The sequence below is a fragment of the Sminthopsis crassicaudata genome, chromosome 4 (genome assembly GCF_048593235.1).
Source record: "Sminthopsis crassicaudata isolate SCR6 chromosome 4, ASM4859323v1, whole genome shotgun sequence".
Lineage (NCBI taxonomy): Eukaryota > Metazoa > Chordata > Mammalia > Dasyuromorphia > Dasyuridae > Sminthopsis > Sminthopsis crassicaudata.
In genome coordinates this window covers 365283434-365300010 of record NC_133620.1, presented here as the reverse complement: position 1 = coordinate 365300010, position 16577 = coordinate 365283434, and the positions used below count along the sequence as shown (strand labels likewise).

Here is a 16577-nt window from a genome sequence, read left to right as displayed (position 1 = left end):
TTTCTGCATTTGTATCAGCACATCTAAGTTACTAATGCGTCTGCATAAGGCCCATAATAATAACAACAGCATTTAGTACTTGGAGGTTTACAAAGTTCGTCGCATAGATTACCTCATTTTCCTCTCCCCAGCCTGGGAAGTGGGGCTTTTGTTTGTATAGATGAGAAGACTGAGGCAGCCAAAGTTGAGGTAGCATTTGAGCTTGTCTGGCCCGACTTCAGTCCCAGCTGCTTCATATTAACTTAATTGAATTACTTTATTAAACTTTAAATTTAATTTAAACTTAGTTTATTGATCGATTTCGACCTGTGCAACTTAGTGAAAATCTCTCCGCCTCTTCAGTTTCTTACGGGAAAATGACTGCACTGGATGAGACTAGCTAAGAAGTCCTCACTCTAGTGTGTAACCTGGACCCGTTCCCACAGTGATGGAGTGCTACATTTCCCTTTGAGTACAGTGAAAACAAGTCTGGGTCCCCTGAGATTCTCACAGACTCCCTTCACTAGAAATGGAGAGCCAGCCCCTAGTTCCAGAGTGACATCATCACCCCGCCCTGCACTGGGCTGCTCCCGGCGTGCCCCGTTGCCAGGGGAACCGAGGGCGCGCGAGCGCGCGTTTCCCTCGCGCAGGCGCAGCACAGCAGTGGCCATGGCCGACCCAGGCTGGAGTACGGACACCGGGGAGGCCGTGTACCGCTCGCGGGACCCCGTGCGCAACTTTCGGCTCCGGTACCGGCTTCCCCTCGCCCCTGCCCCGCCCCCTGCCTCCCCTCTGCCTCTCTTAGTTAACAAGTGCCTCCGAGGCCGCCCGTTCTGCTCCCCTCCCCCCGCCCCTTTCCGTAGCATCCGTGGCGCGTCCGAAGTGGCCTGCGTGGGTCGTGAAGCCCGGTTCGAGTTCCGCACGCTCTGCGTCTGTGATTCCCTGTCAGCGCCAGGGTCCTTTTGTAACGTGCGGAGGTTGGACTGCAGCCTCTGAGGTCCCTTTCAGTCCAAATGCTAACCGCGCCTGGTATTTCACAATCTTGACGATAGTAACAATAGCCAACTTCATATGTAAATTTATCTATAATAACAATTTATATGCAAATTTCTGTAGCGCTTCCTGTGTGCCGGGCACAGTGCTAAGTAAAAAATTGTCCATTTTTATCTCATTTGACCCTCAAGACAACCCTGGGCGGTGGGTACTTTTATTATCCCTCTTTTACAAGTGGAGAAACTGAGGCAGGTGTTTTGTTTTTTTTTAAGTGACTTTCCCAAGGTCACACAGCTAGTAAATTTCTGAGGCTGGATTGGAACTCGGGTCAGACTGGATGGAGTCTCTCAGTCCTGTATTAATCATTGTACGTTAGTCAAACAGGGAAGTTGGGGCTGGGGGTCTTTAGGGAAGCCCCTGGAGAACAAGGCCTGTCTTCTTAGAATTTGGCACCCAGAAAAAAGGAGCATGTGATAAAGTGCTCCTTGGACTGAGTGTAAGATTCCTTCTGGCTGTAAGCCCTGAAATAAAGTCTGTTTTCTTCATTTTGGGGGGGGTGAATGGGGGGGGAAATCCCCACAATAACCGTCTGGCTGTCCAGAATCTGAGCCACAGTGGAGCATTCCAGAGTGTGGAGACCTAGGTTCTAATGAGGCTCCGTTGTAGGAGCTTAAACCGTTCTTCCCCTCTGAGCCTCAGTTTCCTTTGCAACATGAGAAGGTGTAGATTTCTGGGCCCCCCTCCCAGTCCCTGGTTCTGTAGTCCCATGGTTCCCGTCTCATGTTCTTTGGGCCGCCAGGAGACTGCAATCATTCTCCCTCCTTCCTGATCACTGACACTTTTCCCACTGAGGTAACTTCCTTCAGGCTGCTTTCCCCCAAGATTCCTCCCCTCCCTCTCTCCAATCACAGACTTTGCTTTAACCCTTTACTTCTACCCTCCCTGCTAAGCCTTGCCTTCCCCAGCTGCCCGATCCGTTGATGGCACTCTTTTCCAGCTCTGACAGAATCACCCAGTCATTGTGGTTTTTGTACTGTTTCTCTCTCTTTTCTCTTTATCAGCGTTCATCTCCAGAGAGTCTCCTCATGTAACCTCCTCCTCTACCAGTCCGCTCCCCAGCTAGTGAACGACCTTATCGACCTGGGCACCTTTAACCCACCAGCATCAGCCAGTGTGTATTAATACCATGATTTAATTGTTTGGGGATTAGGGGAGGGTGTTGGCAGTAGCGGGTATTTGAGGTCTGAGAGTAACCTTCCTCCTGCTTTCCAGGCAGGGAGCCTGAGTTCTTGAATTCTCTGCTCTTGTCCTGGACTCCCGAGGACTTACACCTTTGAGGAAGTTGGCTGCTCTGCTTCCCCAAAGGGAATTTGAGCAGAGAGAGGAGTTCTGAGTGGGTTCTAGTTCTATAAGTTCTACATAGTTCTACCACTTATACCATAATCAAACTGAGACCTGTTAAAGACTTAGCTTAAAAAGGCCAAGGGCTCCCACTGCATCCAGGGCCCTCTGCAGTCCTCCTGATCTCTATCTGGCCCCTGGACCCAGATGGCTCTGGAGGGAAAAGTGACCTTGCACAGCCTCCTTCACTTAAATCCAACTCACTTGCATGTCGCGGCATCTCCTCCTTTTCAAGAAGGGAGAACCAACAATAATTAAGTATCAACTACTTTCTGCTAGGCATCATGCTAAGCATGGGGAAATACAAGAAAAATAAAAGAGAGAGCCCCTGCTCTCAAGAAGTTCACAGTCTTATAGGAAGCAACATGGAAACAACAGACAAGCCACACACAGGCTAATTTGGAGATAATCACAGTGGGAAGGCCCTAGAATTAAAGGGGCTGGGGAAAGACCTCCTGTGGGAAGTGGGATTTTAGTGGAGACTTGAAAGAATCCAGGAGACAGAGATGACTGGCAGTGACACTGCATGGAGACAGGAGGATCAGTATCTTGTCAAGGATCAGCAGGGAGGCCAGGGATGCTGGATTGAAGTCTCCCCATCAGGGTGGAAGGTGGAAGAAGATTGGAGAGGTGGGAGAGGGGCAATTGAGGAGGACATCTGAACAAAGGATCTTCTGTACCACCACCTTAGAACCTGTCCCAGCACATACTGCTGCCTACTTGTGGTCCTTTCTTGTCTCTCTTGTGGAATAATGGATTGTCCATTCCTGAGAATGAATGTTCTCTTCTATAAATTATCTGCCTTACAGAGCAGTTACAATCAAATGTTAAAGTGGCACTTAATATTCTCTTTGTTCCACAAAATCCATTTAACCAGTAACATAATTACATAATACATAAATATCATTATGTGTTACAGTAACACAGACACATTTAACCATCATTCTAAACATTGTTTCTATGGGAAAATCTATCTAAAGTTACCACTTGAGACAAAAAGGAGACCCTCCATTTCTACAAGGGGGACTTCCCCAAGTCCCACAAACACTGTTGCAGAGTAAATATGCTGTATGACCAGAGATTCAGAACTAGAAGAGACTTTAAGGCAATCTTGCCCATCTTTCTCGTTTTACAAATGGGAAAACTGAGGCCTTTGTTATTGGTTAAATGGATTTTGTGGAACAAAAAATATTAACTGCCACTTTTAACATTTCTATAGAAAAATGAGTTCCAGTTTCCAAATAATTGACTTCTAGATTATTAACAATTGGGGACTGCCTATGTAATTCACCCTTTTAAGTCAGGTACACATCTGAAATTTTCATTGGCCAAAGAATGGAGGAGAAACACTATCAAATAACTAGACTCTTCCTTATTTCTTTTATAAAAATTTCCCAGGGGAGTCGGAAGCACAAATGGTGAAGTGGAAAGAATGTTGGATTTGGAGTCGCAAGCCCTAGCTTCTGTGTCTGCCTCTCCTCTTTACTACCTTCTCTTGGCCCTATCTGTCAAGTTTAAGGAATTAGACTAGATGAGGGGTTCTGAACTTTTAAAAGTACACAAACTTTAAAAAAATATTTTTATAACTATTTCAATTAAATTTATTTACCTTGTAATCCTTTGTATTTTACTTGAGGCATTTAAAAATATTCTGAGAAGTTAGGTCCATGGACTTCTCTAGATTGCCCGAGGGGTTCGTAACACAAAGGTTAAGAATCCCTTAATGAGGTGATGAAGGATTCTTCAGCTCTAAATCTGATTCTTTAACTTCCACCTTCTTGTATCCCTTGTTCTAATCTTTCCCCCTCTCTCCTCCCCTCCTCTCCCCAGATGAGTGTCTTGGACATTTTTGAGCTTTTGTCTTTGAGGGCATTTTTGTCTTTGAAAAAGGTTAGAATAGATTGGATTGGATTCTTTTTAGAAGTAATTGCTGTGCCATCCCTCAGCTCCTTTTCGGTCCCTTCTTTCTGGGCATATTGTGCTGCTTCTCCAGGGATCTTAGCTCTGGGCTTGATCTCATAAACTCAAGGGGCTGGGATCCTCCTCTCGCAATTTGAGGAGGGCCGAGATGGTGATGTTCCACACTCATCATTGAAGTTTATCTCCTGCTATCAGATTTGAGTTGAGACTTGGGGAATGAGGAGCAGGAGGGAAGCTCCTTTTCCCAGGGGTATTGCTAAGTCATGGCCCGTTGAGAGTCTTCCAGGAGGACAAGAACACGGGCCTCAGCTTCCCTCTCTAGAAGCAGAAGAGAGGAAGCAGGGGGCTTCTTTGCTTGTCTTTGCAGGTGAGCATTTGAGAAAAGGAGAGGATGAAGAAGAAGTGGTAATTGGTTGGCAGGAGAAACTCTTTAGTCAGGTAAGTCACTGGCTTCCATTTTTCCCCCTCCCTCTTCACAATCATGACAGCTGACTTGTCTGTAGAGGCATTGCTGTCTGAGATTTCTAGTCCAACCCATACATAAGAAGAGCCCACAAGTGGCTGGCCAGCCTTCGCTTGGAGACCCTTCTTCCTCCCAAGCCCCCTCCCCCATTGGCACAGTCCTCATTGGGAAGAAGTTTTTCCTGATATCCAGCCCAAGTTTGCTTTTTGGGACTTCCACCCATTTGTTCCTGGCCATGTCCAGTTGAGCAGCCTAGTCCTCTTTCCATAAGTGCTTAAGAATGTCCAGAATCTTCTCTTCTTAAGGTTAAATTTGTTCAGTTCCTTCTACTTATCCTCATATGAGGTTCCTTGTTTTTCCTCTTTTTTTTCTTTCTCATTGTCCCCATGGGAGGGAGAGTGAAAAGCTGGGAAACTTGTATTTCCTCCCCTCACCTGTACTTCTGATAGCAGCTCCAAAGGAAGACAGATAAAGAGGAAGCTCAAAAGTCTTCACTCAATCCAAGTTTGGGGATGATCTCAGATTTTAGGCATCTATATTTTGCCCTCTGTTCTTTTTTATTTTTAACAAAAAAATGTATCTAAGTTTTATTGATGCATTTTGTTTTTACCTCACATTTATCTCCCAGGGAGAAGCAGCATGGTATAGTGGATAGAGGGCTAGTCCCAGATTCAGGAAGACCTGAATGCAAGCCCTGCCTCTGACACATCCTGGCTGTGTGATCTTGGGCAAGTCACTCAGACCCTGCTCCCTTTCCCAGCAGAATGCCCCCATCTGACAAAAATCAAAAAATGAAGGAAAAGAAAAGTACTTCAGTAAAATTGACCAACATCAGTTGTGTCTGGCAATGTATACACCATTCCACACCTGTAGTCACCTATCTCTGCAAGAAGGCAGATTCATTATCTTCTGCTCTTCTCAGTAGCCATATTTAATCATTATAAGCGTTTGTACAATAATTATATATGGTTCACTTTTAGTCTTTTGTTCTTTCTGTTGACATGGTTGTTATCATTGTGTATATCATTCTCTTGCTTCAACTTAATTTTAATTCTCATACTTTTCTAAATCCCCCCATCCATCACTTCATATGTCAAAAATAACATTCTGTAACATTCATGCAGCACAATTTGTTTAGCCATTCCCTTATCCTTGGACATCTGCTTTTGTTTCCATATCTTTGCTCCCCCCCCCAAAAAAAAAGTTCTGCTTTGAATATCTTGGTTTAAATGATACCTTTCTTTCTTAGTGTTCCTTGGAGTTTTTGCCTAGCATCAGGTACTCTGCAGCAAAAGGTATATTTATCTTAGTAACCATTTCAGGAATAATCCTAATTGTTTTTGCCTCTGGGACCAATTTACATTTGCTCTGCCTGCAATGTATTAGGTGTATTAGTCTTTCAGCAGCACATTATTTCTGTTCTATTCATATTCTTTAGCCTGAATAACTGAGAGTTGACAATGTAAATGTGCCAAGCAGAATAAATTCTGTGGGATCAATTTGGGTGAGAAATAACATGAACTTCATTTGAGAGTTTTCTCAAGGGATACTTGTTCTCTTTCTCCTGTGTTGGAAGTTTGAGGTGGACTTGTACCAGAATGAGTCAGCCTGTCAAACCCCATTGGATCATCAGTATCGCCAGGAGATCTTAAAGCTGGAGGCTTCTGGTGGCAGGAGAAATCGCCGCATCTTTACCTATACTGATTCTGATCGCTACACCAACTTGGAGGAGGTACGCTCTTCAATTTGCTCTCAACAAATTTGCCTCCCCTCCCCCTTTCCTTTGTCTTGGGTGGAGATCCCAAACCTGGAGGGACATGACGTGCTCCTGTTCTGTCTGCTGTGATGTACTTGACTAGAGCCTTGTGTCTCCCGCTCTGGGCTAGCAGCCACAGGACTCCCATTTGCAAGGGGATGGCTACTGTTCCTCTTCCCTAGTAATGCTGACTCTGCATCTAAAGGGCTCGGGGGAACCAAGTTAAAGGCCCAAGTATAGAAGTCCCTCAGATGTTCAGCTTTTTTCTTGACTGTTCAGTCAGCATTGTGTTTGGGCTTTTAAGAGAGCAGTACAGAAGAACTGGGATGCTCTGTCTAGCCTACAGTTTACAACCGATGTCAGTGCACTGAATTTGTATTAAGTGTGTCTGTGCTTGTTAGCATGTTGTGTGGGGATTTTTTTTCATTTGTGTGTGTTCATGAGTGCACTGTGTGTAGTGTGCATGTGTGTGCACATGAGTGCACATGTTGCTGTGTGCATGTGTATGTGTGGGCATGAGTGCACTGTGTGCAGTGTGCATGTGTATGTGTGGGCATGAGTGCAAATGTTGCTGTGTGCACTATTTGTGTGTGTATGTGTGTGCATGAGTGCACATGTTGCTATGTACACTGTGTGCATGTGTATGTGTGTGCATGGGTGCACATGTTGCTGTGTGCACTGTGTGCATGTGTATGTGTGTGCATGAGTACACATGTTGCTGTGTGCACTGTGTGCATATGTATGTGTGTGCATGAGTGCACATGTTGCTGTGTGCACTGTGTGCATGTGTAGGTGTGTGCATGAGTGCACTGTTGCTGTGTGCATTGTGCATATGTGTATGCATGAGTGCACTGTGTGCAAGTGTGCATGTGTATGTGTGTGCATGGGTGCACATGTGGCTGTGTGCATGTGTATGTGTGCATGAGTGCACATGTGGCTGTGTGCAGTGTGCATCTGTATGTGTGTGCATGAGTGCACATGTGGCTGTGTGCAGTGTGCATGTGTATTGTGTACATGAGTGCACATGTTGCTGTGTGCAGTGTGAGTATGTGTATGCATGAGTGCACTGTGTGCAAGTGTGTATCTGTGTATGTGCATGAGTGCACATGTGGCTGTGTGCACTGTGTGCATGTGTATGTGTGTGCATGAGTGCACGTGTTGCTGTGTGCAGTGTGCATGTGTATTGTGTACATGAGTACACATGTTGCTGTGTGCACTGTGTGTATGTGTGCTCATGAATGCACTGTGTGCTTTGTGCACTGTGCATGTGTGTGCGTGTGTCCGCTGTGTGCATTGCACATGTGTGCTTTGTATGTGCATGCTTGTGTTCTTTCTTTCAATTGAGACTACAATCTCCAGCCCAGGAACCATATCTTTTGCTTTTCCTTTTATCACCATGAGTAATAATCATATGGTTCTTAATTTACAAAGCATTTTTCTCACAACTGCCCCAGGAGGCAGAGAGTTATTTTTATATTATGAGAGAGGAAACTGAGGCTCATTGAGAGTGAGATTAAGTGGCCTGACACTTGCCCCCTTGGACTAGCACATGGTAAAGCTAAAACTCTGTCTCAACTCTGACCCAAATCCAGTGCTCTTTCCCATCTGCCATACTGTCTGAGAGTGTTGGATAGAGTGCTTAGTACACAGTAGGTATTGAGTAAATGCTGTTGGTTGAGTCAAATACTATCTCCAGGATAGCAGTGAAGCAGGGTATGAATTGTCTGGTGTGGATCCTGTGTATTTTCTTCATGAAAACCAAATTAAAATGTGGATAATTCTCAATATTTGAGTATAGACAATCTCAAGAGGGTTTTATCCTTAGATGATTTTCCCCATTTTCTAATGAAATTGTGTGTTAATTGGGTAACTTCTAGTTGGCATGTGCTTAGAGAATGCAAATTGATTATAATATTAGCATAGTCCAAGCTTAGTTAAGAGGGCTCCAGAGCTGCCTTCCTTATGAGGCAAGATGAAGCCAAGGGGAGATCACTTGTGGATCACCTTGGCCACCTCTGTAGGTGGTTGTGGGGAGCTGCTTTCTAGATGCAGGTCCTGGGATTGGGAACAGAAACAAGAACATTCCCTTGGTCGCTCAGCCTGAAATCATCATATGTAGATGAGGGACATTTGGCTATTCTCTTTTCCCAGCACTCTCAGAAAATGACTACCTCGGACAGCGAGGTGCCCTCCTTCCTGGTTGAGCGGATGGCGAATGTCAGGCGTCGCCGTCAGGATCGACGAGGGCTGTGAGTGTGAGCAGGGGCCAGAGGGATATGGGCTCACTTGCCCCCCTCAGTCTCCTTTATCTTCCTGAGTCTAATGAAATAGAGAGGGGACCACCCTGCTGCCCTGAGCAGACCAAGTCTAGATTAGCCTCTTCCCTCCTGGGGCCCACATTTTAGGAAGGCCTTCCTTTAGTTGTGAGGTGAAGCATCCGACCCAACAACAGCAGCCAGGGAGGCAGAGGGCCTGGAGGTCATTTCATAATGGACTTGGTTAAAGGAACAGTGAATGTTTAACTTAGAGAAGAAAGGACTTAGAGTGGGGCATAAGAGCTTTCTGTGAAGTAATTGAAAATGTCACATAGAAGAGAGACTATAGTTATTCTGTTTGGCTTCACAAAGGGTAGAAATATCAAAAAGGTAGCTCTAGGCTCAATGGCAGAAAGAAACAGAGTTGTCCTAAAGTAGAACAGGTAGTCCTTTTCAGCTTTCTAGGATTGGCAGGGCAGTGTTTGTGTGACGTCCCCCCAGGGAAGGTGGTATCCTCAAGTCCCGAATCATCACCTGGGAACCATCAGAAGAATTCATTAGAAGCAACCATGTCATCAACACCCCGCTTCAGACCATGTACATCATGGCGGATCTGGGACCCTATGGAAAGTGAGTGAGACCTCTGACCACACTGTCCAGATCCTTGCCCTCTTCTTCCTTCTCCTATAATAGTTGTCTTTGTCATTGTTGTAAGTAGTGGGATACAGCCTTACCTTTATGTTTTGTTTTGGAAAATCATGCACTGTAATAGTAGTTAGACTCCACAGGAGAAAGGGAACTGCCCCTCACCTGTCCCCAGACCTTCCAATTTCCTACCTCTCTATCGTTGGTACTGCTGTTAGCTTCCTGAGCATGAGTCCTAATTTCCTGCTCTATAGGCTTGGTCAGAGGGATTATGAGCAAGTCCTCTGTACTCTGAAAGTGGACAGCAATGGAGTGATCACAGTGAAACCAGATTTCACAGACAACAGGGGACCTTACAGGTAAGGAAAAATGGAAGGGCTGTTGAGGACAGTTTTAGTGGGCTAAAATCTTTTTCCTTCTCTTCATTCTTGATGCCAAAAGCTGATATTTTACAGTCTAATTCCTTTCTGTTGTTCACTTTTTAGAGACTCTACTTTTAATGGAATAGCCTGCCTCAAGGGCATTAACCAGAGCAGGATTTTTTAAAACCTTTTTTATTATTCATTTATCAACCATAAGATTTCAATAGACAATATGGAAAAGAAGGCTATATATAAAACTGTGACATTCTGTGATAATATTTTTGAGTATATATTATGTTTAACACAGGAATAGATAACAAACTGTCCTACTTGTCTGTGTCTCTTGAACTTCTTTCCTTGGAGCAGTTTTATTTCAAAGAATGGATGAAATTAAGCTGAGGGTCAGATCTTGTTCCCACCTCATCCTAAATTGTCACATACACCCTGACAACCAACCATATATATTTAATCCTGTGGAAGGTGCAAATTAAGCTACTAGGTATTTGCTATCCTTCCACTTTGCCTCTCCACTTCGCACCCCCCCCCCCAGCCTTCCAGGCAAACATACTAAATCAGAGCTAAGAGATCACATCTGCTTTGTCCAGACTTAATTTCTTTGTTCTGACTTTTCTTCATGGTGTGATCCGAGAAGAATTGTAATTGAAGGGGAGAAGCAGGAGCTGTGGAAGTACACAATTAAGAATGTATCCTCCCCTGCACAGCGAGAGGAAGAAGAACGGGAGCAGCGTGTGTTCAAGGATGTAAGGCCTCTGTTCCCACAGCTCTCTAGAGTGGGCCTTGGACACTGGGAGTTGAGGCTATGTCCAAGGGTGGGGGCAGTAGTTTCTCTCCTTCCCAGTTATTGGAATGTAGGACTGAGCCAAAGAATTAGGACCAGGTGTGTGGTTAGCTAGTTTTCTGCCTTCCCCCTTGGTTATTTCTCATTCCTTTAGTGGTCAGAGCTAAGAGCCAGAGACAAAAGGAGGAAAGGAGATAAACTTCTGGTTTTGGGTTTGTTTCCTCAGCTCTATGGCCGGCACAAGGAGTACCTTAGCAGTCTAGTGGGTTCTGATTTTGAGATGGTGAGTAGCCTACTTCCTTGCAGTACGACTAATTGCATAAATTCAGAGCAGGATTGACTATGACTTATCAAGTGTATGCTTGTCACACCTTCTGAGCATTTTTCTTTCAAGTGCCAGGAAATGGTAAGTGCCATCTAAGGGCAACTCCTTGACTGTTAACAAAAAAACAGGTTAAGTTTTCTGTATTAGGATCTTTTCATTCCCTGTCCAGAAGCTTTGCTTCCAAATCTGGCTGCATGGAAAAGGGTTTTGAGTTGGAAGATCTGGGATTAAATCTCACTACTTTTACTTACTAACCTGCATATGCATTCCTTAATGAAGGAAACTGAGACCCACAGTGACCAAAGGCATACCCAAGGAATAAATAAAGGTGTGAAATAAAAGTAGGTGACTAGAGAATCTCTGAATTCTTTTCTGGCTCTGAATCTTAAATCTAAGTCTACAGGAGACAGTTTTCTCATGGGTCTGATCCACTGCAGATTTCCTGCCCACTACTGTCCAAGGAAAACAGGATGGTTATGTGATCTGTTCTCCACTGTACCTCAGCGAACATCTGCTGTTGCTGTCATTGACTGGTTTTTATTAGTCTACTTTGACTGGCCTACTATGTTTTTTCTTTTTCCATTTTCCAGAGATAAGAGAACAGTATATTAGTAAGGGGTAGTTCACCCCCTCCCCCGCAAAGTCCTGATACCTGGGATCAGGTGGTAGTTCTGAGGCCCTTTTGCTTTAATGGTTTGTGTCTGTGATACCTGAAAGTGGGATCCTAATTATTGGACAGCATTTTCTAGGACTTTCCAATCTTTTCTCCACTCTCTTAGGCTGTACCTGGCTCCCTTCGGCTTTTTGTTAACGGAGAGGTGGGTAAGTGTCTTGATAGTATATGGTAGAGCAGAGAGACTAGACTTGGAGTCAGGAGAGTCCCGAGTTTGATCGTTGCCCCCTTTACTTGGTCATTCTGTGCCCAAGTAAGTCATTGTGCTTCAACTGCCTCATCTCTAAAATGGAGACAGGAATCCCTAGAGCAGTCATCTCGTGCTGTTGTTGTAAGGATATTCTGTTGTGTTTTCCCAAGTCTTAAAACTTTGCCTGAATCTTCTGTGATCATTATGTGGTCCTTCATGCTTAGGCAGCACTTGACATTGGGGGTGAGCCACCATACCTTAAGAATTGCTGTGATAGTCAGTGGTGCTGCTGTTCTGAGGCACTGAGTTTTCCCTGGGCTAAAGCATTAGGCCTGTTTGTTAATCTGAAGAGTTGCTTGAAATTAGAACCATATTGCAGGCCGGCTGATATCCGCCTTGGGTGGAGGTGTATAACATGCTGAAATAATTCCTCGAGGTCCCTCTTCACTGTTAACTTTCTTTTCAGTTTCAGCCCAAGGCTATGAATATGACAATCTTTATGTGCACTTCTTTGTGGAGTTGCCTGACTGTAAGTAATGCTGTAATCTCCAAAGAAGGCCCTTAACCAGTTTATGGCATGGTTTTCCACTGGGAAAGACTCCTGTTGCCACTTAATTCAAAAGACAGACAAAATGTACTTTCCCTTCACTTTGTCCTTAGCTGTGATAAGAGCTTTTAGGAGAAGTCCATTGTTGAGCTCACTGCTCCCTGGGGCCAATGGCTTGGGGCAGATAAGAGAGTCTAACAACGGATTTCATGTCCTCTTCCCTTTTTCCAAAGTGACTATTTAATAACATAGATCTGAGCAGGAACTTTGCCACAAAGTACAGGTCTACTCAAACTTCCTGAGGATAAAACCTTTACATCTTTAGGCAGCAAGAGGGTACAGTGAGTTGGATGTTGGACTTGGAGCCAGGAAATCTGAAATTAAGATACATATTCAGACATTTACTAGCTGTGTGATACTGAGCAAGTTATTTTAATCTGTCTCAGTTTCCTCACCTGTAAAATGGGGGTGATAATAGCACCTACCTCTCAGGTTGTTGTAAGGATAAATTAAGATAACAAGGGTAAAATACTCTACAAACTTTAAGGTCTTGTATAAATGCTAGTTACTGTTGTTATCATTATCCCTGCTCCTGGCACTGTTCCCAGAACATAGTAGCTGAACTGAGCTAGGACCCAAATAGCTTCCTTGGCTTTATCCTAGGCTTCTACTGAGAGCTGTTGTGATTCTTCCAGGTGCTTTGTCTTGCTCTAGGCTACTTGACTGTATTCTGAAGATTCTAGGGAACTAACTGCTTTCTGGTCTTTGGTTCTTAGACTGGTCAACTCCGTCATATCAGCAGCTCTCGGGAGTAACACAGACTTGTGCTACCAAGTCAGTGGGAATGGTAAGGAGAAAGAGAAGGGCCAGTCTTTGGAGCCCTGCTGAACATCTGCTTTGGGGATTGCAGCTGAAGCCCTCCCTTCCTTTATCAGGCAGACATATAGCACAGGGATGCATGCAGAGCTGAATCATGGGCTCTTGACCATGAGTCCATATTGAGCCCCAGCCATATGACAGGCCCTTGTGCTGAGGGTCCCAAAGGACCAAAAGGATTAAGGACCAAAAATGAAACCATCAGTGGCCATAGGTTGTATAGGAGGCTCTTCCTCTCTGTGTCTGGGTTGCCCTGTCACTGTATCCCTGGGTGCCAGCTTTGGGCAAGTGACTCTGGTTATGGCGGGGATGGTCCTAGAGAGGCTGCTGTTTTGCTCTGTGAGACCTTGTGCGGCCTGATGATGATCCTTCTGTCCTTCCAGGACGAAGTGGCGTACTTCTCTTACCCTTTCACATTCGAGGCTTCGTTCTTCCACGACACTGAAACTCTTGGTAAGTTGGTCAAGGGTCTGTGGGTCTAGAGCCAGCAGGGACCACCATGGTCATCGGCTCTTTATTTTTAGATGAAGAAACTGAGGCCCCAGTAGGGCGATATCCTGCCCAGCACCACGCAGGGTGCACACATCAGTCGAGACTTGAACTGAAGTCCTCTGACACCAGTAGCCTTGTTCTTTACAGTGTGGCACACTGCCTTGCCTCCTGAACCAGGGTCAGTCCTGGCAATCATGGAGTCCCTCTCTTGTTTGCTTATGTGCTCCAGAGGATCTCTCTCAGTGGCCTGTGCTGTACCTGGAAGTCATCTCGCTGGATTTCTGGCAGAGATATCGGGTGGAAGGCTATGGATCCATAGTACTGCCCACAGCACCAGGTAAGTTCACCCATCCTAGAACTGGAGGTTTTCCAAAGAATAATTCTGTTTCTGGGCTTAAGGTGTTTTAATTAGGATTTGGAAGACATTTGAATTCTGAATATTTCATGGTTTTCTGAAGTTCTCAGTGATTTTTACTTCTTCATTAAGGACTACTGAATGTAGCTCTTAACTTCCTCAGCTTCTTGGGACATCATTGGATTCTTAAGTGTCTCTGCTCAAATTCCTTGGTTTTAGGGCCTCGAGAAAGGAGGCAGCTCTTATTTTGAAAATCCACTCAAGAACTTACTTGTTCAAATGTTTGAATGACTCCTGGCAAGGTATATATTAGAGCTGTTCTTTTTGATTCAGTGGTCTGACTGGATATTCTTACTGTCCTTGTGGCAAAATAGGGTCTCATACCATTACAGCCTCAACATGGAGGCCAGTGGAGTTAGGAACTCTGGCAGAGCTGAGGAGATTTTTCATTGGAGGCTCACTGGAATTGGAAGACCTATCATATGTGCGAATACCAGGGACCTTCAAGGTGAGTTTTTCCCTGGCTAAGTCCAAGGAAATGAACCCTGTACTGGCAACTTATTTTTCTGAAGGAAATGAAATATGGGACAAATTCCATATTCACTTGTCCATTGGTCTGGCATTAGAGATGATTCCCTTCCTTCCCCTGATCAATATTAGGATGCCTCAACTATATTCTCAGATAAGATGTACGTGTGCTACCAATCCTAAATAAATCCCTTCTTCCTCCCTCCTCTTTAGATGCTGCTGGTCTAAGATAGGGAAAAAAGGGAGTTTTTACAAGAAGCCAGCCATCTGTGTTGGGCATTTTGTTCTTTGGTGAAATTGGAGTTATTCCTAAAACTAGGAATTCAGAGTCCACCTTTAGCTGAAAATGACTGCTGGTAGAGGTAATGTAGGGTAGTTAGCTCATTGATGCTCTTCTGTACCTGTTCTCTAGGGGGACCGTCTGAGCCGCTTTGGGTTCCGAAGTAAGACAACAGGCAGCGTTACTTTCCGCTTTAACTGCCTCCAGCAGTCTATGTGAGTGACCTTGGCCTGGATGCCTTGCTGTTCACTTGCACAGAGGGTCCAGACTCTACTGACCATCCTTGGTGCTCCCTAACAGGGCCTTTTTGGAGTCTCTGGCTTCCACTTGGAAGAAGATGCAGAGTGTGCTGGAAGGCATGGGAAGATTCAGTCAGCAAAACAACATTTTTAATGTGCTAGGTAGGTTTCTCCCTCATGCTGGCTTCCTACACAAGCCTCTTCTTCCCTAGTCAGGCAGGCTAACCCCTTCTCTCTTGCTTTTTCAGAGGCCTTCCAGCGAGCCCGACGCCGCATGCAGGAGGCTCAGTAAACCTTCCTGAGGATCTGCTCAGCTCCTGAGCACCGTAGCCTCCAACCAGCAGCAGCCTCAGCCACAGTGCTTTCTCTGCCACGGACCATCGTCCACTGCGCTCCAACAACCAAGAACAGCCACTCAGATCCTCCAAGACCATGGGCTGTCCTGCGGCTTATGTTCAGTCTTCCTTCTGGGTCTGGATCCCGTTACAGTAAATTCCAGCAAGGCCAGAGCTTGCTGGGATGAGGGCCGCACAGGCAGAGGGGCTCTATGTCAGACTTGGTCCCTTCAGGGAGCCCTGGGCTGGCCTGCTTGCAGCAGACGGGGGCAGGCAGATCAGGGCCTGAGGTAGTTGGTGACTTCACAACCTCACAAGGGAATCCAGAAAACAAAGAGAAGTAAAATGAATCAGGGATTTCTTCACCATCAGAGTTCTGGCTCTCTCAAAACCATCTTTTTTTTTTTTTTTTTTTTTTTTTTTTTACTTTTGCCTCAGGCAAATTGTATGTGGTGGTGGGCAGATATGGGAGGGTGTCTGTGGTGGTGTGGTGTGTGTGTGTGTGTGCACTCACAAGCTTCTGTAGGGGTTGAGTATGGCTCTATGGTGAGGAGCATTTGTATCTGTTGGGGTTTGCATGGGTATGTATGGACAAGGGTGTGCCTAGCCTGACCTAACTCATACCATTATTGAGTGCTGTAGTTTTGCTTTTAGATTTTAAACATATAACTTGCTTTTACACCATCTCATTGTCTTGCCTGATTTCCATCCAGGTTGCTGGCACACTCAAGTTCCCTCAGAACTATGTGAAATGGTGAGCCAGCTTGGCTTAAGAGATGCTAGCTTCCTTTCCCTTTCATACCCAGTATTTATTGTATTCTTTAGAAGATCTCTCAGGGTGGGCTTGTTGCTCAGTTAGGGAGCTTATAGGTAAAAAAAGGTACAACAACTCTCTTTCAGTGAGAAAATAGACAAATTCCACAGCAGCAACCATCCGTAAATGCTCTCGGTCTTCAACCACTTTCTTCTGGTCGAATCAGCCCATTAGTCATAGACAATAAGATATTTTGCACTTTTCCCAAGGATAAGAGATTTACCATATCACCTTAACCGAAGGCTGTGCATAGATAATGTCTCACACATAGAGCGCTTAAGTTCTCTCTAGCTTTCCCCCTTCCTTTTCTCCCTTCTGAACTTATTTCCTCTCTTCCCATCCACCCCTTC

General features: G+C 45.1%; 1 protein-coding gene across 3 annotated transcripts; it reads left to right on the top strand.

Annotated features, from left to right (window-relative positions):
- The first annotated feature begins 575 nt into the window (after window positions 1–575).
- Window positions 576–15784, top strand: MKS1 (MKS transition zone complex subunit 1). 3 transcript variants are annotated; one of them, XM_074261892.1, is made up of 18 exons: window positions 576–728; window positions 2034–2143; window positions 4661–4731; window positions 6333–6488; window positions 8664–8761; window positions 9269–9397; window positions 9667–9771; window positions 10427–10535; window positions 10800–10856; window positions 11678–11720; window positions 12228–12290; window positions 13085–13155; window positions 13568–13637; window positions 13906–14013; window positions 14406–14539; window positions 14972–15054; window positions 15140–15240; window positions 15327–15784. In XM_074261892.1, the coding sequence occupies exons 1-18, from the start codon at window positions 649–651 to the stop codon at window positions 15368–15370; spliced, it is 1632 nt and encodes a 543-aa protein (XP_074117993.1). In that variant the 5' UTR covers window positions 576–648; the 3' UTR covers window positions 15371–15784. The 3 variants fall into 3 exon arrangements, with proteins under 3 accessions (XP_074117993.1, XP_074117994.1, XP_074117995.1); XM_074261893.1 differs by lacking the exons at window positions 576–728; window positions 2034–2143; window positions 4661–4731 and adding an exon at window positions 5859–6051; XM_074261894.1 differs by lacking the exons at window positions 576–728; window positions 2034–2143; window positions 4661–4731; window positions 8664–8761 and having other exon boundaries at window positions 6378–6488.
- The last annotated feature ends 793 nt before the right edge of the window (window positions 15785–16577 follow it).